Below are 23,320 nucleotides of genomic sequence, written 5' to 3'. Positions count from 1 at the left end.
GAAGAGCTAAGGAAAGGGGTCTTTTAGAAGTTTTCACAAAAATAACATTTCTGAGTTATGGACCAGTATTAACATGAGAAGGTGACAGATGAAGAGACACAAGTGTAACGGCTGAACCTTTCTAGAAGATGGATGATTGTGGCATCACTTCAAATGTGCTTTCTACATGATAGATTAATGGGGGGTTACATCACTAATCTGTTGATCAACAGCAAGAATATTGGTCTATTGCTTGCTGATGCATTGCAAATGATACACTGAAAGATGCCTTTGTAGAGCTGGAAAAAGAAAACAACCATTATACCTAGACCTTCTTTAAATAGTTTTCTAAATAGTTTTTTGTTTGTTTTTGTTTCTTTTTAAAGGTTTTATTTATTTATTTGGCAGAGACAGTGAGATAGGGAACACAAGCAGGGGGAATGGGAGAGGGAGAAGCAGGTTTCCCACTGAGCAGGGAGCCTGATGCAATCATGACTTGAGCCAAAGGCAGACGCTTAATGGCTGAGCCATCCAGGTGCCCCCCTAGACCATAGTTTTATAAATAAATATAAATATATTATATTTATATAACATAAATATTTTATTTATATAAATTACTATTTATATTTATATATAAGTATAATAAAATGTAATTCATATATTTATAGCATATAAATATATAAATTATTATATTTGTAATATAAATATAAAATAAATGTGTCTAGTAGTGGTGTGGTCCCTATTCCACTATGTATAAGCATCCTTTCTCCACCTTCCCCAATAATAAACAATAACTGCACATTATTGGCCTAAAGTGTTAATCATTTCAGGCATAAGTGAGCTTCTGTCATCACTGCGTGGGGTTATAAATCTTTACCAAGTCATTCAGCATCAAATTTTAGCGTGTGCCCTAGGATTGTCACATCTTTGGTAGGATATGAAACTATTGTCCCAGAAGGGCTCTAATGTGTCCCTTTGTCTGGCTTATGGTCCTAGCTCTGTACTATTTGAGGAATCAGCGAAGTTCAGAAAGCTTTATATTGAGAAATAGGAAACGGTTAAAATATAAAACAGAAAGTGGCATTTCGGGAGCTCTGTTCATCTCTGGTTTGAATACTGGGCTTAGGAAACACATGATGACTTTTTGGACGTTGCAAATCGCTTGACATTTTGGGCCGGTTACTTTGTTGCAAGGGGCCACTGTCTGCAGTGCAGGATGTCTGCAGCCTCACTGGCCTCCGCCTGCCACAGGCCAGCTTCACCCTCCAGTTGTGACAGTCAAAACTGCCTCCAGACACGGCCAAATGTCCCCGGGCACCAAAATTGACCCAGTCTGAGAACCCCCGACCTAGAGGTCTATCATCTTCCTGTGGTACTAAGGGTAACACACCTCAGTCTCATTGAACAGAAATGAAAGCCGGCTAAGGATGTAAATGAAAGCAAAACCATTTATCAGTGAAATGGATATATTTTCCTCCAGCCCCCAAAGGTGGGCCCCGACGCATTTTCACATGGAACTGAGAATTTTTACCTCTCAGACCTTCCACTAAAGCAAAAACAGATTGCCAAAGAAAAGTCACCACAGATTCAGGAGTACCAGGGATGGAATCACTCCTGGGTATAATTTTTCCCCCAGAAGGTCAAACAAAACCTCTGCGGCAGAACACAACATGTTACTTAGGGAATGAGAAAAATACTCACTGTTTCCAGAAGTGGCTTTTCGGAATTTCGTCAGGTCAACGTGTGGGGGTCTGCTGGGTTTTGGCGGCGGCGGGCCCAAGGCAAACAAGGAAGGCAGGGGCTTCTGCTTGGGGGTGGCTGCATTCTTGTCTCCCTTTTCCTTGTCTTGGCTTTGGCTCCATGGCCCCGTTGTTGCCAACTTAGAAGGCATCTTAGGGAACTTGGCAGAAGGAGTCCCAGGGGCCGGCTCTTCCTGATTCATTTTGTTCAAGAAGATGTTCTTAGCAGCATCTATCTTCCTTTCTTCTTTTTTCTCTTCAGCATTTCTGGAGAGGCCCGGGCTTCCTCTGTTGGCAGCAGGCTTCAGAACCACACCAGAAAAGGGCGAACTGGACATCTCACCTCCAAGGTCTTTAGTTTCCTGGTCTTCCCTTGCTGGCTTTAAAGGGCCGGTTTTGGCCTTGGCTCCTAAGGGAGCTGGGGGTCCTTTCTGTAGAGACACATTCTTGGTGGGGCTCTCATCTTCATGACTGTCATCAATACTCAGGGATGGCTTCTGGCCAAAGGCGGGCTTGGGAAAGAGGGGTTTGGGGTCATGGTCTTGTGAGGCTGACACAAACTTGCCTTTAGCCCCAGCCAGCTTGGGGAATGCTTGCTTCTGCTCTGCTTCCGGGGCTAGAGGATGAGACCCTGGCTTGGGGCCTGGTGGCTTTAAGTCATGGTTTTGGTTTACACTGTGAGGCGAAGGCTTATTCCCAGGGGGCCAGGGAAAAACAGGTTTGGCATCCTCCTTGGGCACAGTGACAGGCTTGGGGCCCATAGGTTTCGGAAATCCCACTCTCACCTCAGGGTCTCTGGTGGCCGAGTTTGCCTGCGGTCCAAATCTTTGGCCCACTCCCGTCGGCTTTAGAAATGGGGGCTTGGGCTCCTTGTCAGGCTTTTCCTCAGATGGAGGTTTCACCGCCAAGGGTGGCTTTGGGGACCCAAACTTAGGTACGTTGCTAGGTCCTGCAGGAGGGCTGGCATTTCCTTGGTTGTCGAAGAGATTCTTTCTGGCCTGTACTCCTGAAGGTGAGTTTTGCCCAGTGACTTTGAAGGGGCGGTTGCTGACAGAGACCTCTTCTGTGGGGTTGCCCCCTGCATTAAATTTCGCCATGAGGGACTTCACATCTGCTTTTGTATCCTACAAGCACAGGGAACAAAAACTAGCTGAGAGCCAGAAGTCTTAATTGCACAAGTTAAAATACTCCACTCTACAGGGCTTCCTGGTTTGAGGCCTGCCCTGTCGCTGATTGGTTAGGAAGACATTGTAACATTTATCTTCCTCTATGGCAAAATAGTCTGTGAGAGTTTCTTGAAGGGGGAGGGCTATTGTTGTGCATATACTCTTTTGGATTTTTTCTTTCTTCTTCTTCTTTTTTTTTTTGCTTCTCTTACACTGACTTGCTCATTTCTTTTTAAGTAACAATTTACCTTTTTCTTTGCCTCACTGTTTCTCCAGCTCTCCTGTTGGATTTACTCTTTACTTTGCATTTGTCTGCTTTGTTTTACTTGAAAAAAAAAATATGGAAGTGGCTAATAAGGGACTTCTATATTTTACAGTGAGCCTCTTAAATAGAAACTACACTTGAAAAAATGAAAGTAAGCTTTTCTGTAAATTCAGGCTGTATGTTTTCTACAGCATGGCCACGTTCAACTGTTCTGTGGTTTGCAAGATTTCTCCTGTTCTGTCTGCAGTTAAGGTGCGTCTGCTTGCTAAACAGGAGATGTGGCAGAAAAACTCACTCATTTGGATAAGTAAGTAATAAGTGAGTTTTCCGACTTATTTATAAATATTGAGTTCAACTGGAACCAGATGAGCAGGCAGGCATGTCTGGGGCTCTGAAGTCCAGAAGGGGTCTCGTTCCTTTTTATATCCCCACAATACCTGGACCAGAGCCTGGCACCTTCAGGCTTCTATTGCATATTTGGGGAAATAAAAGTTGGCACAGAACTGAATACTGTAAAGAACAATTTAAAAGAAATGGTGCCCTCAGCTGGAGTTTTCCTTTGTACCAAATGGCAGTGCTCCTGTGTTTGCAGGATGGGAGAAAGGGAATTCGGTACTAGAAGGAGAAAACCAGATGAGAGCAGCTCCTTTAACTTTCTACCCTATCTCCAAGTTGCTGAGAACATCTTGTTTTCTACCTTGTCTTTCTTGAGTACTTATTTTTTTTTTTTAATCCTCATGATTTCCTCCAATCCTCAAACAATTCCTAAAAGCAAAAGGAAAGAAGATGGAAGGGGGAGTTTGGGTGTTGGGGGACGGAATGGGAGAAAATAGGTCCTTCCCTGAACCCTCCCAAGGAGATGACAGCAGCAGAGGACTCTGAACCTCAACACAAGATGCATAAAGACTTATTAATACAAAAAAAGAATTATTAATAAAAAAGAATTATTAATACAAAAAAAAGAATTATTAATACAAAAATTTGCTCCTGGGGCACTTGTGTGGCTCAGTTGGTTAAGAGTCTGCCTTCAGTTCAGGTCATGATCCCAGGGTCCTGGGATTGAGTCTGGTGTTGGGCTCCCTGCTCAACGGGGAGTCTGCTTTTCCCTCTCCCTCTGCTGCTCCCCTGGCTCATGGTCATGCATACATGTGCGTGCTCTATCTCAAGTAAATAAACAAATAAGTCTAAAAAAAAAATTGTCCCTCCCTTCACACATGTAAGAAAATCTGTCTCAGCGAAGAACTCTGTATGTTGCAATTTATATTCTAGATTATAATAAGAGGCTACATTGCCTCTTAGTGGTTAATTACAGAGACTAGGGTGTCAGACTGCCTGGGTTTGAATCTTACCAGGTGTTTAACCCAGGGCAGGGCATGAATTCTCTGGACCTTAGTTTGCTTACCTCTATCGTAGGAATCATAAGACTGTGTCATGGGCTGTTAGGATGATGAAGCTAATCTCTGTCAGGTATTCTAAAAAGTGCTCTGAAAGTAAGAGAGTTTCCTATTTTTATACAGCAAGAGAAGCCTTGGGAATCATCTGACCCTCTTCTTTCACTGCACTAGAGAGGAAATGGCAACCAAAGGGTTAAAGCAATATCCTACTTAGTTACAGCAAGTTCTTGCCTTGGATTTCATGGGGAAAACCCATGAAACACACGAACTCATTCAAACTCTACATCCTCGTTTTAGTTTAGAAAATATGAAAGTGGTTGATTTAGAATTGGAATGTAAGTTTCTTAGTCGCCCACCCAGTCGCAGGAGGTAGGGCAGCGTCATGGTTAATAACCCACACTCTAGAATTATCCACTTGGGTTCGAATCTTGACTTTGCCATTTATTGGCCATATGACCTACAAAGTTTCTTAACCTCCCTCAGACTCAGTTTTCTTCATCCGTAAAATGAGAATAATAACAGTATTATTTTTTATTTTTAGAACAGTTTTAGTGAAAAGATTGTACAGAGGGTTGTCCCATAGTTTGCCTCTAGTTTCCCCTTATTAACACTTGACATTAGTTTGTAGGACCTTTTTAACTTTTAATGATTTAAAGATTGGGCTTCTACTTATTCTTAAGAAGCAGTATTTTACATCTGGAAGACCTCAGAGTTCAGGATATTTTAAGTAAAATCAAACATTTTATCTCAAATTACTTAAGTTTCTTTTCCAAAGTCATTTGAAGCAATTCACTATTATTTCCATCTGTTATGTGCCTAGATAACGTTTAGTCCAAACTACCCCAACTCATTGCTCTGTAATTACACAGATGTAATTGTGTAATGCTCTTGATAGAGACAAATTTCCTTTAGCTCCCATATATTTTTCCTTCCTCAGATTTATGTTATCTTTACTGCCAAAAACTCACCACATCTGCCACGTCCTCTAGGAAGATGGCTGCGAGCAAAAAGGGTTTTGCTACATCCTCTGTGTTTCTAGTTCATAACTCTAGATTCCAGGAAATCATTCTTTGCTTTTAGCAATATGAAGAGAATGGATCAAGTACATACTTCAACAAAGACTGAGATGACATTTAGGAGAGACATCAAGAAACTGTACACATTAAGAAAATGTTTCTCTTTGTAGCAACTTGTCTACATAATTTCATACAGAATCTTAAAAACACCATGTGACTTTTGTTGATAACAGGGTTTTGCTTGGTTTTGGATTTATTTTTATAGTCCTTATACTTTTTTTCTTTTTTTTTTTTAAAGATGTTATTTATCTGAGAGAGAGAGAGTGAGCACCAGTTGGTGGAGGAGGAACAGAGGAAGAGGAAGAAGTAGACTCCCCGCTGAGCAGGGAGTCCAACATGGGACTCAATCCCAGACCCTGGGATCATGACCTGAACCGAAGGCAGACGCTTAACGACTGAGCCACCCAGGCATTCTGCAGTCCTCTTACTTTTAAATATATATTGAATATTAGATTAATCCCATGGTTCTCAATGAGAAGAACTTTGGGCAATGTCTGGAGAAATCTTTGATTGAAATGACAGACTGAGGGGCGCCTGGGTGGCTCAGTGGGTTAAGCCTCTGCCTTCAGCTCAGGTCATGATCCCAGGGTCCTGGGATCGAGCTCCACGTCGGGCTCTCTGCTCAGCAGGGAGTCAGCTTCTCCCTCTCCCTCTGCCTGCCTCTCCGCCTGCTTGTGATCTCTTTCTCTGTCAAATAAATAAATAAAATCTTAAAAAAAAAAAAAAAAGAAATGACAGACTGATGGGGTGCTTGGGTGGCTGAGTGTTAAGCATTGGCCTTAGACTCAGGTCATGATCCCGGGGTCCAGGGATTGAGACCCACAACGGGCTCCGGTCTGCAGGAAGCCTGCTTTTCCCTCTCCTACTCCCCCTGCTTGTGTTGCCCCCTCTTGATGTCTCTCTGTCAAATAAATAAATAAAATCTTAAAAAAAAGAAATGATGGAATGAAGGAGTGCTTTTGGCATCTAGTGTGTAGAGATCAGAGGTACTGCTGAACATCTCACAATGCACAGGACAGCTCCTCAACAAAGTATTATCAGTCCAAATAGTCCCAAAGCTGAGAAGCCCTGAGTTAATCTTATTACTCCTGGGTTATTAGAAACACCTTACCAGAAAGTCCACCTTTAATTTTTGTAATAGAATATAACCTAAGACCTATAAACAACTGTGTAAAAAAAGAAACAAAAACCCCAAATCCCTAAAAAATACAACCGCCTCAATTAGAGATTGTTTTCAAAGTTCCATATCTTTGAAAGTCTCATCTTTGTAAAGTTTCACTTATAAAGCTCAAAATAAATAAAACAACGGTGAATCATGGGTAACTAATAATTTTAAAATAACTGAATCCTCCCTTTACTTCCGTAAGATGTATTTGTGTTACTTTTGTAATTAAAGCATGAAGAGAGCAAACCGCCTTTATACATGCTGTCATTCTTCCCTATACAGAGCCCAGGGAAAAAGAGAAGAAAGTCATTTGCTCTTGATTTTATGTAATGCTTTTAATCATGAGGGAGACAGCAATTAATAAGAGTTTGCCCACATTGGTTTGTTTCTTTCTTTTATCATTGATCAATTTTATTGTATGTGGATTTTCTTTCTTACTATGTTACTGATTCTTTTTTTTTAATTGTTAAGTCATATTTTACCCATGACTTCTGGTCTTGAATTGATGGTTCTTCTCATAGAATAAAATGCCACCATTACCTGGGACAGGACTCCAGGTATGATGGCATCAGAGGATCAATGTTCCAGGAAGCCAGCTCTAGGCCTACCCAAGGCTTCGGAGACTGTAGTCAGAGCAAATGGAAGAGGGAAGAAGGCAGCTGAGGACGGGGTGCCGCGTGAGAGAGCCCAGCTTCGACCAGGGCAACGGCTTATGTTGTTCCAGTGCATTCAGCAAAGGATTGATAAAATGGTATAATAAAAAAATGAAGAAGATAGAAAGTCTTTTCCTAAGCCAAATAAACTTTCCATCCTAGAGGTAGGAAGCAGGTTGGTGAACCTTTGTAACATGCTCAAGCAGTTCAAACCTTCACAGAGCAATCTACTCAACTTCACTAGTTTCTATGGCCTAGATTAAAGAAAATAACAGATACGGTCCCCATGACCAAGTTCCCCATCCCTTCTGAGTAGGCACTCACGTGCACATGCACAGGAGTGATAACTTTTCTTTTCGAAGAGACTTAATCTTCTCTATTCAGTAAGCTTGGAAAAGGGAAGTGCTTTAATCTGAAAATAAGCTTTCTTAAAACTGTTTATTGTCAGAAATTACATAATAAAACCTTTCTCCTTGGTATTGGCTGTAAAGATAGAGTTAATAGAAGTTGCCTGGAAATATGGTACTTGTGACAACTTCTCACAAGATGGTAGATGGGAGGTTGGGCAAGAGATAAGGAAAATATGGTAAGCTTTTTGCAGCCCCGTTAACACTGTCTAAATATTTAGGTACTTAGTGGGTCATAATTTAAGTACTTATGGTGTATACTCTGTTTCCCCAAGGAGATGTAAAAGCAGGAACTTAGTTTTATTTTTCTTCCTCAAAAACAGCCCCCCTCTACCACCATGCATTCCTGCAAGCACTCCCTAATGCCTGGCCCATTTCTTTCCGTAATATTAATCACACTTACCACACTGGCTGATGGGCTGAATTTATTTGAATTTCAGCATGACTAAGCACGCAGATAGCTGGGGACAAGAGTGTTGAGGCCCAGTCATGAATCTATTTTTAAGAGCTCTCTGTCTAATAGAGTCTCTACCTCATTGCAAATCGGCTGTGGTAGATTCCAGTTGGCTGAGCCTCTGAGGTTGGAGGCAGGACTAGGGCCCTCTTCAACAGGATGTGGGAACGTGCTTCTTACCGCAAATTGAGTTCTTGGGGCAAGATCAGGCTGCTGCAGACTGGGCAAGGGCACAGGGAGGAGGAGGAGTTGGTGGCGGAAGCAGTGGGGGGAAGTCCTTACATTTTTCTCAGTGACTTGTAAAGGTGGATCTGGAACTGCAGACAACCCCATCTACCCACCTTGTGTGGTGAGATGTAAATCTAGTCAGAAGAAGATACCTGGAGTGAGTGGAGTCTCTCTCTGGGGGCTGTGTTGTTTGACTCCCCTCAGCACAGGTGAACTTGGCCATTGTCCTGCTGGAGGCTGGCCTAAGTACCCTAGCAGAAAACCTCTCTATCATCATTCCCTCTTATATTACCTCAGGCACCTGTTGGTCTAGAGCCTGTCCTTGCTCCCCCTGTGTTCTCTCTTTTAGAGTGAATTGAAGAAGAGGAAGCAAGATATTCAGGAGCTGGTAAAACTCAGATGGTGATGGCCCATTTTCCACATTCTGTGTCATCCGGGACTCTCAAGGTGTATGGATCCATTGGGCTTTTGTGTATCTTCTGTCTTTATAGACCAGGCATGAAAATCACCACCTTTCTACAAAGGAGAGTCTTCGAACCGCTTTCTGGTTATCCTACCAAATAGCTCCTACACCAACACCGTTTTGACTTTGTCACGGCTTCCGATGACTTACACGAAACGTATAAGGAAGTTTAATAAGACTTCCTATGTGTTTCTGAAATTTGTCTGCTGTAAGTTTTTGACTCTTTGATGCCAATGGCATGGTGTCAGGAGGCAGAGAATAGCGAGTCTGATGCAGATAGTAGAGAACAACAAACAGTCCTAGAGCCATTTATTCTTAGTGAATTGTATAAAGTTTTTATAGCAGATTTAATTTACATTTGCTCACTGTGTAATTCACTTAGACTGAGTTAACTAAATATACCAAATTACAGAACAGTCTCTCAGGAATTTGACCAATGAACCTGTAGATAATTGAAGTGTTTTCATAGATATCTTACTAGTGACTTATTTGGATCTTAAGATAATATTTAAGTATTGACAATTATACAATGTAAGTCTTTTCATTTTTCCTGGGCCTCCTACTCTGTCATCTCAAAGAGATCTTAATTTCATCTACTACTTCTAGTGGTTATTCTTTTTTTTTTTTTTTTTTTTTTTTGATAAGCTTCACACTGAGACCTGACTTCATGATCCTGAGATGAAAACCTGAGCAGAGATAAGAGTCAGACACTTAACTGACTGAACCACCCTGGTGCCCCTGGTAATCCTATTTTTATGTATAGGTAGTATAAACCAGCTAAACCAAACTTACTTTGTTAAAAGCATATGAAATTTGAAGTAAAATCTCTTGATGGCTGAAAAAGATGTAGTTTGACATAGGAAAAAGAAAAGTGTTCTGCTTCCTTTTTTCTCAACTTCCACTTTCTCCTCCAGCACAGACACAAACACATAGACACACACAGTCACAGGAGCCTAGACGGTGAGTTCCTTTTCTCTACTTGACCAGAAGTTAGAAACTGAAAGTATATGCCCACCATGGAACGGGCTGGGGTAGGGAGATGAGACCATCTGTGGGGTTTTCTAGAGACTTCCTTCCCAGCATGGGAAAGTTCTGTGAGAAGAGAAGGGCTCGGAAGAGGAAGGCGTTGGCAAGCGGATCAAGACAGGCTGCAGCAAAGGATCAAGAGTGTGAATGGAGAAAGTGAAACTAGATGGAAGAAGTGAAGGGTTATGGAAGATTCCTCAGAGCCCTCATTCTACAGAATATGGCAGCCTGAAACCCTGCCTCGTATGCCCCCTTCCATCCCTATTCCATCTCCCCTTTTGAACTATGAGGAAAATGCATCAGTATTTAGTAATCAGGAGTGTAGAGGGCAATCACCTCACACCTCTTACCTCATTTCTCTCTGATAAGTCACAGTAACAGAACTCTGCCATGAGATGAGCAATTTCTCTCACCTTTGTCACCATGGGGCTCTTTAGAGCAGATTGCACCCTTTTCCATTAAAACTGTGATGCTCTCAATTTCAAGCTTTTTATGGTGTAGATCCTGCACTTAACACCAGTTAGCCTCTCCCCACCCTCATCCCCCATCTTCCCAGGGTGCTTCATGGCTTTAGCTGCTCTGGGTTTTCACTTCTCTCTTCCTTCATACATTATTTCATTTTCTTCTGAGAGTACTGGTGACCCCATGCTAAAGTGCCAGTGGTTCTAGTATGTGGCACTTTGCCAATATTTAGTTAAAAATCTGTGCTTAATTAAGATCACTCATCTCGGGGTACAAATGACCTCAAACTACCCCCCCAACTCACATACACAAACTGCACACTTGTATAATTAGCAAAAAATTCCAGAGTTTGGTATTTTATATCTGTTACTAATTCTATTATTAGAACTAATAGTCTTATTAAAAAAAGATTTTATTTATTTATTTGATAGGCAGAGAAAGTGAGCATGAGAGTGTACGTGCACACAAGCAGGGGGGAGGGGCAGAGGGAGAGGGAGAAGCAAGCTCCCTGCTGAGCAAGAAGCTCAATGCAGGGCTCTATCTCCAGAACCCTGGGATCATGACCTGAGCTGAAGGCAGACGCTTAATCAACTGAGCCATCCAGGCACCCTTAGTAATCTCATTTTTAAATATTTTATTTATCTGTCTGAGGGACAGAGTATAAGCAGGGAGAGGGGTAGAGGGAGAAGCAGACTTCCCACCAAGCAAGGAGCTCAGTGCAGGACTCAATCCCAGGATCCTGGGATCATAACCTGAGCCAAAGGCAGATGCTTAACCAACTGAGCCATCCAGGTGCCCCCTAATAATCTCATTTTAAAGCAAAATTTCATACATAATATCTTATTTAATCCTCCCAAAGCCTGGTTTATTCCTATTGTCAGTGAAGGATAAACTAAGTTCAAGCACATGATAGAAGAGAGCTAAATTGAGGTTTTCTAACTCTAAATCCCATGTTTACCACAATTCACCATAAGAATCATGACTTTCTTTCCTTCTGGTATGGTTACAATGTTGAGTTTGAATCCTCAGCTCACACAAGACAAATTTCTTATTCTGGTCCAAAATGTTCTCTACCTAACTTTAATGATCTAACCATGGCAGGCGATGTGTTAGAACTTTTTCTACCCACAGTCGTGATCAAAGCAGATCTGAGAGGAGCAAAGGAGACAAAGCAAGAGAGGGGACATAGAGCCCTAGACCAATACATCCATCAATTTTGTAACATCACAGGCAATCTGAAAAGGTTGAGAAGACAAACAATTCTGCTTGTGTTATTTTTGATATTTGGTCTGTGTGTGTGTGTGTGGAGGTGGTATGTTAAATAGAGGACTGTATGAGATCTCTTTTCCCTTTAAACAACTGCCCCCTAGAGTCAGTGAGATGAATCATCCATCTGGCCATTCAGGGACCTGGGGCACCATTATGGCTCATTCATTGTTCCCCTGGGGTAGTGTTCATTATTCATCTGGCTGCTGAGAGAAGTTCAAGGGTGACCTGAAGGGAAGAAGGCTATGATTTGGGAAGGCCGATGGTAAATATAAGATGGATAGCAAAGAATTCATATTAAATAACTCCTTCTGCTTAGATTAATAAAAGCAAAGCAAAGCAAAACAAAACAAAACCCAAGACCCAAAACCAAACCCATTAACATCTATGGTTCATTCAAAGAACAGACATAAAAAATTAAACACACGAAATTCCCTTCTTGTTTTATAATTTTTAAAATAGTGTGGTTTTTCTGAAGAATAAAGAGACTACAGAGAGAGACATCTATTATTTTAAAATATGTGTTTCTTTTAATTAAAATATTTACTACCCATTAGGATGGCTATTATTAAAAAAAAAAAAAACACCAAATATCCACCAGAAAATAACAAATGTTGGCGAGAAATGTGGAGAAATCGAGCCTTTGTGCATTGCTGGTGTGCATGTAAAATAGCACAGCCACCGTGGAAAACAATATGGTGTTTCCTCAGAAACCAATCCATCAATTCTACTTCTGGATATATACCCAAAAGAAGTGAAAGCAGGAATAGATATTTGTATAATCGTGTTCACAGTAGCATTATTCACAGTCATCAAAAACGGGAAACAACTCAAGTGTCAACAATGGAGGAATGGATAAGGAAAGAGAGGTATATACACACCATGGAATATTATTCCATCCTAAAAAGGAAGGAAATTCTGATTCATGCTACAATAAGGATGAGCCTTTTGGTCATTATGCTGACTGAAGTAAGCTAAAAGACACTTTTTGTGTGTCACAAAAAGACAAATATTGTATGACTCCACTTATCTGACATTTGTAGACCAGTCAAATTCTTAAAGAGTGAAAGCAGGATGGTGGTGACCAGGGACCAAGGAGGCCACGGGGAGTTAGTGTTTAATGGGCACAGAATTTTAGTTGGGAGCGAATGAAAACACTCTGGAGATAGATGGCATTAATGGTTGTACAACAGAGTGAATGTACTTATGGCCACACCGTACGTTTAAAAGTGGTTAAAATGGCAAGTCTTATATCCTGTATATTTTACCACAAAAAACAGTAAAATAGTTAAACAACATCTGAAAAATGAGTAAATAAAAACTCTTTGTAATGATACAGTTGCTTTGATACTGTTTCACAGTGAGATATTTTCTTTCTTTTTACTTAAGTTTTAGTGATTGGAAGAGGAAAATGGAAGTGACTCAGAATAGTGGAGAAAATGCTCCTTCATCAAGATCAAGCTTATATGTATACATTCTAGGGTCCAGATGAAACTGTGTCTGATCAAGAATATTTTTTAAAAAATTTAAAATACTTTAAATGACTTACATAGAAGTGTGGCAAAAATGTAACAAAGGACTGATGTCAAAGTTCTAATATAATAAATAAATATAAATAAAATGTAAATAAAAACAATAAAAAACTACTTGAGAAATACAAGTGTACCTCACTGACCAAAGCCATTTTTTGATTGATAGGTTAAATAAAGGTGTTCTGGATGGTCTCCTCTGAGGTAGGACAGAAAAGCAGAGGATTAGAAGCACAGGTTATGATAAAATCACTTTGGGAAATTTTTTTCAAGCAGCACATGGTGTATAACCCATCCTATCCTGCTGTGTTCCTCTAAGGAGTTCTCTCTGGTGAATCACCAACTCTGTCAGCTGTCAGGACAAATGGGAGTGTGTGGCATCCCATGACATATAGGGAAACCAAAATGATTAAAAACACTAATAATGAACTATTAGAAAGAGAACATAAACCCATTCACATTAAATTCCCATTAAGAACATAAGCCCATTCACAATAAAATAATTAAGAATAAGTTTAACCATATAAAGAGGTGAAACCTCTTTATATTGAAAAGTATGACAGTGGTGAAAGAAATTGAAGAAGAAACAAATAAATGAAAAGATATTCCATGTTCATGAATTGGAATATCATTAAAATGTCTATACTACTCAAAGCAATATACAGACTCAGTACAATCTCTATCAAGTTTCCAATGACTTTATTTTCTACAGAAATTGAACAAACAATGCTAAAATTTGTATGGAATCATAAAAAAAAAATAGCCAAAGCTATTTTGAGAAAGAAGACATGTTACCTGGCTTCAAAGTGTATGATAAAGCTATAGTAATGAAAACAGTTTGGTATTGGCATAAAAACAGATACACAGAACAGAATAGAGAGCCCAGAAAGAACCCATGCATACATGGTAGGTTAATTTATGACCAAGGAGTCAAGAATATATCACAGAAAAAAAATAGTCTTTTTCACAGACCTGTACCCTTGGGGATAAAAATATATGTTTATAAAAAATAAAAAATTAAAAAAATAGTCTTTTTCATAAATGGTGTTGGGAACATTGGATAGCCACATGCAAAAGAAAGAAACTGGACCACTATCTTACACCATACATAAAGATTAACTCAAAATGGATTGAAGACTTGAATGTAACACCTGAAAAAATAAAACTCCTAGAAGAAAACACACACAGTAAGACCCCCTTGACACAAGTCTTAGCAATGACTTTTGAATCTGACAACAAAGCAAAAGTAACAAAAGCAAAAATAAACAAATGGGACTCATCAAATTAAAAAGCTTCTAGAAGGGACACCATCAACAAAAAGAAAGAGCAACCTACTAAATAGGAGAAAATATTTGCAAGCCATACCTCTGACAAGAGGTTAATATTCAAAATATATAAAGAACTCATACAACTCTATAGTGATAAACAAACACAAACAAACCAATTTAACAACTGGGCAGAAGATCTGAGCAGGTATTTTTCCAAAGAAGACATACAGATGGCCAATAGACACATGAAAAGATGCTCAACATTACTAATCATCAGGGAAATGCAAATTAAAAGGACAATGAGTTATTACTTCATACTTGTAAGAATGTCTATTATTAAAAAAAAAAAAAAAAACAACCACAAAGATAACAAGTGTTGGCAGGGAGGTAGAGAAAAGAGAACCTTTGTCCATTGTTGATGGGAATGCAAACTGGTGCAGCCACTATGGAAAATAGTCTGAAGTTTCCTCAAAAAATTAAAAACAGAACTACTGTGTAGTTCAGCAATTCTTTCTGGGTATTTACCTGAAGAATTGAAAACACTAACTTGAAAAGATACATACACCCTGATGATCTTTGCAGCATTGTTTATAATAGCCAAGATATGGAAGCAACTTAAGTGTCCAGTAGCTAAAAAGACCGTAGTGTATATAAACAGTGAAATAGTAAAAATACCTGTTCATTCAAAAAAGAATGAAATTTTGCTCTTTCTGACATCATGGATGGACCTCAACGGTATTATGCTAAGTCAAATAAGTTAGTCAGAGAAAGCCAAATACTATGTGATCTCTCTTATATGTGGAATCTAAAAATAAATAAAGTAAAAAGACCAAGCTTATCCATACAGAGACTAGATTGTGGTTGCTAGACGTGAGGGTTAGGGGTTTGGGAGAAATGAGTGAATGTTTTGGTTTTGGTTTTCTTTAGTTTAAATAAATTGAATTAAAAACAAACAAACAAACAAACAAACAAACACGCCCAGACAAGGGAACGGCACAGGTCTCCCACTCCACAACAAGGTAACTCCCACCACACATAGAATGTATTTTGATCATTTCTAAGACTCTCAAAGCTCATCCTTAACCACCCGTACAAAGAATCATCTGTGAGACAAACAATCCAATGAAAAGTAAAATGAAGCTGAAGGGAAGGAAGCTGAAAAAGAGAAAAAATCCATCGGGATCCTGGATTCCCCTCTGCTCTTATCCTCCTATCTTCACTGATTAACTCCGCCTAAAAGAATTACAGAGATTTAATGGCAAGGTTGAGGAAAGTTTCGGGGTGTACCCTGATTCAGCGTGGGTAAGTGGGATTAGGGCACAGATCTTGGCTGCTTGTCTTTCTTAAATTTCCTCTCTATCATCTACAACTGCTATAGTATGTTGAAAGATAACTCGCTCTCCCCCTCAAAAAAAAAAAAAAAGTTCACGACTCAGAACAGGTGAATGTGATCTTCTTTGGGAAAAGAGTTTTGTGGATATAATTAAGGATCATCTGAAGCAATCTTCCCAGATTACCCAGGTGGCACTAAATCCAGCGACAAGGGGGCTCCTAAAACACGGAAGGGAGAAAGATAAGAGAGGAGGAGGAGGCCCTGTGAAGACAAAGACAGAGATTGGAGAGATGTAGACACAGAATGCCTGGACCCATCAGAAGCTGGAAGAGGCAAGGAACCGAGACTCCCCCGGGGCCTTTGGAGGGAGGATGGCCTGGTTAAACCCTTGATTTTAGAATTCTGGCCTCTAGAACTGTGAAAGAATACATTTCTGTTGTAGGTCACCTCATGCGTGACAATTTGTTGCAGGAGCCACAGGAAACTAACATGCTTACCTTCACGAAAGTCCAAAACACTTTCGTGCTGTTTTTCTGTGAATGTCTAAGTGCCTCCATGGATGAAGTTCACGAGGAAGGCCACCAAGTCTTGTTGCATGATTCGCTTTTCTCCCCCACTATTTGTTATCCCCCGCAGGGCAGGCAGTCCTGCTGGGATTGTCCCTGGCTTGGAAAGACAGAGGGGGATTGAATTCCATATAGCGGTAAGAGGTAGTGGCTTTTAACCAGCTCCTGGAAGCAAGGTTAAGGCACTATGTGGACCAACATCCACAGCGTGGACCCAGCAATATTTGAATTTATATACTCAATGGGTTTGCCTGTTTCTTGTCCATATTAGGAGATGAGCTAGCAGAAGTAGAAAAACAGAAGAAACCCCGAACTCTCCAAATCTAGGAGAGAAACCTCCCACCAGCTTCTGAGGAGGTAATTTCACTTTCTAAACCTTCCCATCGGACTTTCCTCTCTGCCCAAACACATACATATTTGGTGCATTCCTAGTGGTTGGATGCAGAAACGGTTCCAACCTCCACCTCTTGGCACTCAGCTGCTGTAGACATGAAGGCTTGGGACATATTTGACCCTTTGCTTTGATAAATTAAAATGGGTTAAGCAATTGCTTGCACTTAGCTTTTCAGACCACTAGGTGTCAGTGTGGCTGCTCCATGAGGTGGCCCTAAGTTTCAAGAGGGAATTTTCCCCAGAAACCAGCTTTAGTGAGCTCTCAGACTGAGAAGGGTCCTCTGGAACTGGGGAGCATATAAAACCCCTGTTAGTTAAATGGATGGAAATGACAAGCAGGCAGCATGAATATGAGCCTTTAAAATAACCCCCCAAGAGAAATGGAATCCTTCCCAGGCTTTTCTTTTTAAAACAGAAGGCTACCTTCCCCCAGCGGCAGTCTCTTGAATTCGCTGGGATTCCTTTGATATTCCCGATCATTTTTAGTGGAGGATTTTTAAAGATATGATTTTATTGGAAAGAACAATGTCTTCCTTTTGTCCCTCATCTTTCATTTATTCTTAGTTTCTGAGGTATTATAATATTTGAAGTTTGTGCCTTGCCTGTATATGCACGTTTGCCTACCTAAAGCCTCTCCTGACAGCCTTGCAGCGTGGGCAGAGAAGCCACAGCCATGACTTTGCCTTGTGTTCATAAACCCAACTATTTTTCTACATGGGATAATCTCTACTAATGCCAAAACATTTAAAGTGGCAAATATTAACGATCTATGATTATGTATTAGTACACAGAAATTCATATAACTTTATACTCACAATAGCTCTCTGAGGTAAGTACTACTATTACCTTTATTTTTTGGAGGAGGAAACTGAGGCACAGAGCGGTTATGCGGCTCTCCCAAAGTCCCACAGCTGCTAGGCGGCCACGCAAGAGGCCCACACTCTTCCCTGAATTACCTCATTATAACTTTAAAAGGTGGGCGGAGGGGGCTGTGTGGGGAGGGGAGGCCTAATGAATTCTTCAGAGGCAGAAATGCATTCGTGAAGGCCAAAGGCTCCAATCAAATTTTGTTTTAAGTTACTGTGCCTGTAAGCGATTTCCTCAGATCACTCGAAGCCCTTTGTCATCGTTTGTCCCCGTTTGCCAGGATTCCTTCTGAGAAGGCAGGGCTGATGGCCGAGTGGCTTCCTGTCCCTGGCCTGTGCAGAAAGTTCACACAAATCCCTACCCCCGCCAGATCTTAAGGTTCGGGGTGGGGGGGGTGGGGAATGGAAATTTGCTTTTCCTCATCAAAAGGATGGGCACACGCTTGTCCAGCAACCAGGATGGAAGAAATCATCTGTGCCCAGTAGCACCACGTTTCTGGTTCTGTGGCAAGACCTCACTGAATACCAGCGACACCAGAGGTTGGAACAGGAACATGTGACAGGCCCTATCCTGTTACGAAACAGTGAGTGACAGACGCATTTTTATCGGCTTATCACCCCTCTGGCTGCAGCGAGGCTGCGTTGGCCTGTCGGATGTCCACCTCTTCTGCCATTTTCCAGCACAACCTGCGCGTAGGTGTTTCAGCGAGCAGGTCTGTGCTGCCAGCATTTGGAGGCTGCACCTTTTCCTGCTGTAAAAAGTTACACATTTACGTGAAAGCAGCTGTTACCTGACTCCTGCAGAATGAAGTGGGAGGATGCCCCCGTTTAGTGAGTCTTCCCGGGGCCGGGTGCTCCGGCCTCACTTTTGGCTGTTGTGTCTGCTCAGCCTGCAGAGTCCAAGAGCTGTGGCACTTTCAGACTCAGGGCAGGGGGATGTCCAGGGGAGTGGTTGAGGGAACCTCGCCTCCCTCCCCACCCTGGGCTGATTGACCCAAGACGAGCTCCATTATGCCCTCAGGATATTGAGTAAGAAGGGGGAGAATAAGGGGAACTAAGAAGTGCCTGTTCAGCCTGGACATTTCTGCTGACATTCCCACCAAGCATATGACATTTATGAAGGCCAAATGCAAATGAGGTTCTCAGGCCTGCCCTCGACCCGGGCACACAAGGGGAGGAGCCTAAGAAGGCTTTTGGTTCTGTAATCTGCCTGCACACCTGGGGCTGCCCACCTGCGGTCGGTTTGGGAGCTCCACTCCAAGGTGTGGGCTGTTTGGGACCTAATCCCATCTGCTGCTTGGAGGTGAACTGGGTGCTGTGCTCTGTGAGCTGATGGACGCGCAGGTGGCAGAAAGCCGGGTGGTTTCGGGCTTGTCTGCTGTTGCTGAATCTTTTCTTCAAACTCTGGAAAAACTGGAGTATTGAAATTATGATCTAGGGTGAGAGACGACCCTTGGGACTAAATTGTCGTTAAATTAAACTCCCTTATCTTCCTTCAGCCAACCCATCAATCAATCCAACCACCCATCAGTCATAAACAGTGCACACCTACCCCAGGAGCTGAGTCCTGTGCTGAGACTAGAATTGTGAACAAGTCAAGGTTCTCCTTAGTGTTTATAACCTTGTAGCGGTTGTGTCAGACACGGCTGTTTTCCTCCCCGAATTGACTTTCTTTTCTTCTTTCACAGGAAGGATGGGTCAACCAACGCCCTTGTGCCACCTCTGGCCTATGGCTCATCTTGCACAGCCTTTAAGCTAAGAATGGTTTTCACGTTTTTAAAGAGATGCTAAAACAACCACAAATGAACAGAAACAAGGAACAAGCACAACAGCACATGACCAAGACCGTATGTAACCTAAAATATTTACTATCTGGTTCTTTGCAGAAGAAGTTTGCCAATGTCTGGTTTATAGGAAGAGAAATCTTGTGTTTTAGCCAAGCGTGTGACTACACAGAAGAGAACATTTTCTAGCCCCTCTGGCCACTAGCTGTGGTCTTATGGTGAAGATTTGGCCAATTGGATCAAAGCACAAGAGATTTGTGTGACTCCTGGGTCATGCCCTGGACCTGGGTCCTGGCCTGCTTTCCCCTCTGTGCTGGCTGTGATGCTGAGGGGACCTGAGCCGCTGGGTTTCACTGATGACTAGGGGAATGCTTAGGGATGGCAGAGTCAGAAGACAGAAGGAGCCTGGGTTCTGGCACCAGGGAACAACTCTTCTGTCCTTGGATTTTGCTGGATGGTTAGGAGGGATGGAAAGGAAGAAAGAGAAGAAATATTAGCTTTTTAAAGCCAATCTTATGTTTGTTTCTCCTCTTTCCCACCAACCTCCCTCTGATGCCAAAGGAAAAAAAAATCTCAAACCCAGAAGATGCCTTCATGAAATGTGGCTTCTCTCTTCTTATTTACCTTGGTAACTCCTGTTCGAGTCCCAAAGCACAGTGTAGATGTCATCTCCTTCTGAACCCAGTCCCTCAAGATGGGGCAAGATGTCTTTGCTCTGGCTTCGGAGGTACCTTTTAACTGCTGGAGACAAGTCTGTTTCTCCCACTAGAACGTGAACTCTTTAAGGGTGGGGACTATGGCTTCTTTGTCTTAGAGCCATAGTTCCTAGTACAGTGCCTGGCACACAGAAGGCACTTTATAAACATTGTTGGCATTGTTGGGTGAATTAATTTATTATAGGCCAAGGGCAGCTTCCTGGTTTATGGGACAGTTTTTTTTTTTTTTTTAATTTTACACACCTTTTTTCCCCCGGAAAAGGTAAATCCAGCAATTTACATCTCTGAGGGATAGAAATAAATTTTGGTATCCAAAATGGTAGGAAAGAAATGTACACATTTACAAAGATTATATTTAAAAATTTGAGTGTTTAAATCAAGTGGTAGCTATGCTTGCTGATAGGATCTGAAAAGTTGACAAATTTAACAAAAGTAAGTAAAAAGCTATGAGATAAGTTCAGTAACATAAGGAAATGTTCCTGAAATAAATGAAAATGTAGATACTCACCCAAATCTACCTTATATTGAGCTGATCTTATTATGACATAGTAATAAAACTAATTTTTTCTATTTTTATAATTCCTTACAAAGGATGAAATATACAATAATTTATTATTTGATGAAAAGATAATGGTGATAAAAACCCGATTTGGTTCTCCCCATGCTCCCCTATGTTATATGGCTTATAATCAATGAATGCAAAAGTTAAGGCATTGTTTCTGGCATAAGCTTATTTCACTGTACACTCTGAGTAGTTGTAGAGCAGCAGATTAATGTAGGATTTGAAAGTCACTGAATAGCGATAGTATTTTTTCCCCCCTTCATTTAGAGGAAAGAATACAAAACACAAGAGTCATATTTTTCTCCACATAAAATCCCTCCTGAGATGGTATTAACAGAAGGTGGAATTGGGAAGAATGACTTGCATTGTATTTTTTGAGGACAACAATAATGTAATATCAGGTTATTAGGCAGGCACCTACTTTTCATTATTTTTATAGCTCTTCACCAAAGCTTTTTATAAATTATGAGGAAACCTGAGCAATTACATAAAATAAAGTCGCTCTTATGGGACATCTGCTGCAGAATTCTACCTAACACCTCGATGCTTCTGGATATTTTATGAAATATTGAGGACTCTCCCTTCCCCCAGCAAGAGCAAGTCTAAGAAAATGATGAAGGTCTCGATGAATAGCTCATTCTTTGTGGAGTTGAATCTTGGGCTTTTTCTTCCTCATCATGGGCAGCTCTATTGTGCAATGCAAAGGAACAAAATGCCACAGGGTGAAAAGCAGTGAGCCGGGGGGTTGTAGTGAGGATGGAGGAAGTCGGCTCTCTCGGCCTATCGCTACCTGTGTACATACCTATTTAGGATATCAGAATTTCTGTCTTTACAACCCAGGCAGATTCTTCTCCTATCCCTATCTCACCGCATCCTCGCCTTGACCTCAGGTGGAGAAACCTTGTCTTACTTCTGTCTGTTCGATATCATTACTACCTGCCGCGTGGCCCTGTTTATACTTATGGCTGTCAACAAGCTCACTTTTCTGTTCTCTAAATTGAATGTTGCACTTATTGTTCTTTGCACTTTAGCAATGACCACATTGATCTCCTCTCAGTTTAAAAAAAAAAAAATGGCAGCTGATGTTCTAGTTCTAGCAGGTAGAGACATGAGGCCAGTGGCCAGTTGAGCCTCCCTTCAAGGACAGGTGGTCTGGTTCTCGGGGCTACGCCAGCTCCGCTGTGCCCTTCAAAGTCCCCAGTGACTTGTTCAGAAAACAGATCATGAATGCTTTTGCAAGGGAAAATGATTCGGCTTCAAATTCGGTTTTCGCACCATCCTGCTGGCTTCCCTTCCCGTGCGGGTGTGGGGGTGGTGTGAAGATGGATCAGGCAGGCTTCCCCCTTCTGCTTACTCAGCAAGGGAGAGCATTTGGCAGGAGACGCCAAGCTTTGCCCGTGCTCCGGACCGGGGGAGCAGTGGATAAAGCCAAGATGAATCCACACTCTCCCGAAGCTCGCCATTGCTCTGCGGACAAACGTCCAGTTGTCAGGAGCGAAGCTACTCACAGCCTGGTCGCAGGTTATGCAAAGTGTGTCATCTGAGCGTGATTCACTCTCTGCTGTCAAAACTACCCAGTGGCCAGGCAGGCTGGAGACTGGGATGGGAATGGATCATGGCGAGAGAACCCAAAAAACAGGTTCTGCTTATTTTCTTTTGCTTTAAACAGCTACATCCTCTTCCCCCCCCACTCCTACCCACAAATCAGAGAAACATTGCAACCTACAAGGGGCAGGACAGGCTCCGGGTTCATGTGTTTAAAACAAAACGAAACAGAACAAAACAAGGTGGTTTTTCTCTTCTTTCCTCCACCCCATCTCCTCCTGACCCCACCCTCCTTCCTCCAACCTGCTCGTTCCTTTTGCTCCTCAGGAAAGCAGAAAACTAGCTGATTGATACAAAAAAATTTTTCCAACTCTCAGCATCTTACATTCTACAAATGCACTCAAGGTAACAAAAGGTACAAAAGGTACAAGGACTTGAACAACTTCTAGGGGTTCTGCTCTGTGGGGTTTTCTTAGCTGGGATGCCCTTTTGAAAGAGGTGGGCAATCTTCGAGAAGTGGGCGGGCATGCAAGACCTGTACCCGTTTTTCCCCTTCTCCTTCTGGAGGCTCTCCTTGCTCCAGTTTTTGTCATGCAGAAGAGCAGTCACTCCAGATCCTTGATTGTGTGTAGCAAGCAGTAAAACATATTTGAACATGCACCTCTAATATGGGGATATCTTTTAGTGAATCTTATCTACCTATCTATCCCTCTGTGCACACACATGTATTACTTCACAAATATTCTTTATCCATTATAAAATGTAAAAAAAAAAAATAGAAAAGACGAGAATTTAAAAATATAATCTTTCTAACAGCCTCCCTTCTGTTGTATTCATTCTACTTTGGAGACTGCTATTGGAAAGAGTGAAGAGAGAAAACCAACACTAGAAGTAGGCAAAGGGCATAGGGAAGTCAACAAAACCATGGTGTTCCCTACTGGCTGGTCCCACCCATTCAAGTGGGCTTAAAGTTCCGCCTTTCTCATGCAAGTGCCCCCAAGCCTTCTGTATGGTC

At 41.6% G+C, this 23,320-nt stretch overlaps 1 protein-coding gene across 3 annotated transcripts in view; it reads right to left on the bottom strand.

Annotated features, from left to right (window-relative positions):
* Positions 1–23,320, bottom strand: part of FYB1 (FYN binding protein 1) — a 155,364-nt gene that overhangs the window by 92,131 nt on the left and 39,913 nt on the right. For all 3 annotated transcript variants that reach the window (XM_082723423.1, XM_082723422.1, XM_082723424.1), the window contains exon 2: positions 1,681–2,842. In XM_082723423.1, the coding sequence (XP_082579549.1) occupies positions 1,681–2,815 (1,135 nt within the window). In that variant the 5' untranslated portion in view covers positions 2,816–2,842. The remainder of the gene's footprint in view (positions 1–1,680; positions 2,843–23,320) is intronic.

The sequence above is a fragment of the Mustela nivalis genome, assembly GCF_964662115.1.
Source record: "Mustela nivalis genome assembly, chromosome: 3".
NCBI classification, from domain to species: Eukaryota; Metazoa; Chordata; class Mammalia; order Carnivora; family Mustelidae; genus Mustela; species Mustela nivalis.
This window is presented reverse-complemented; position numbering and strand designations above follow the sequence as displayed.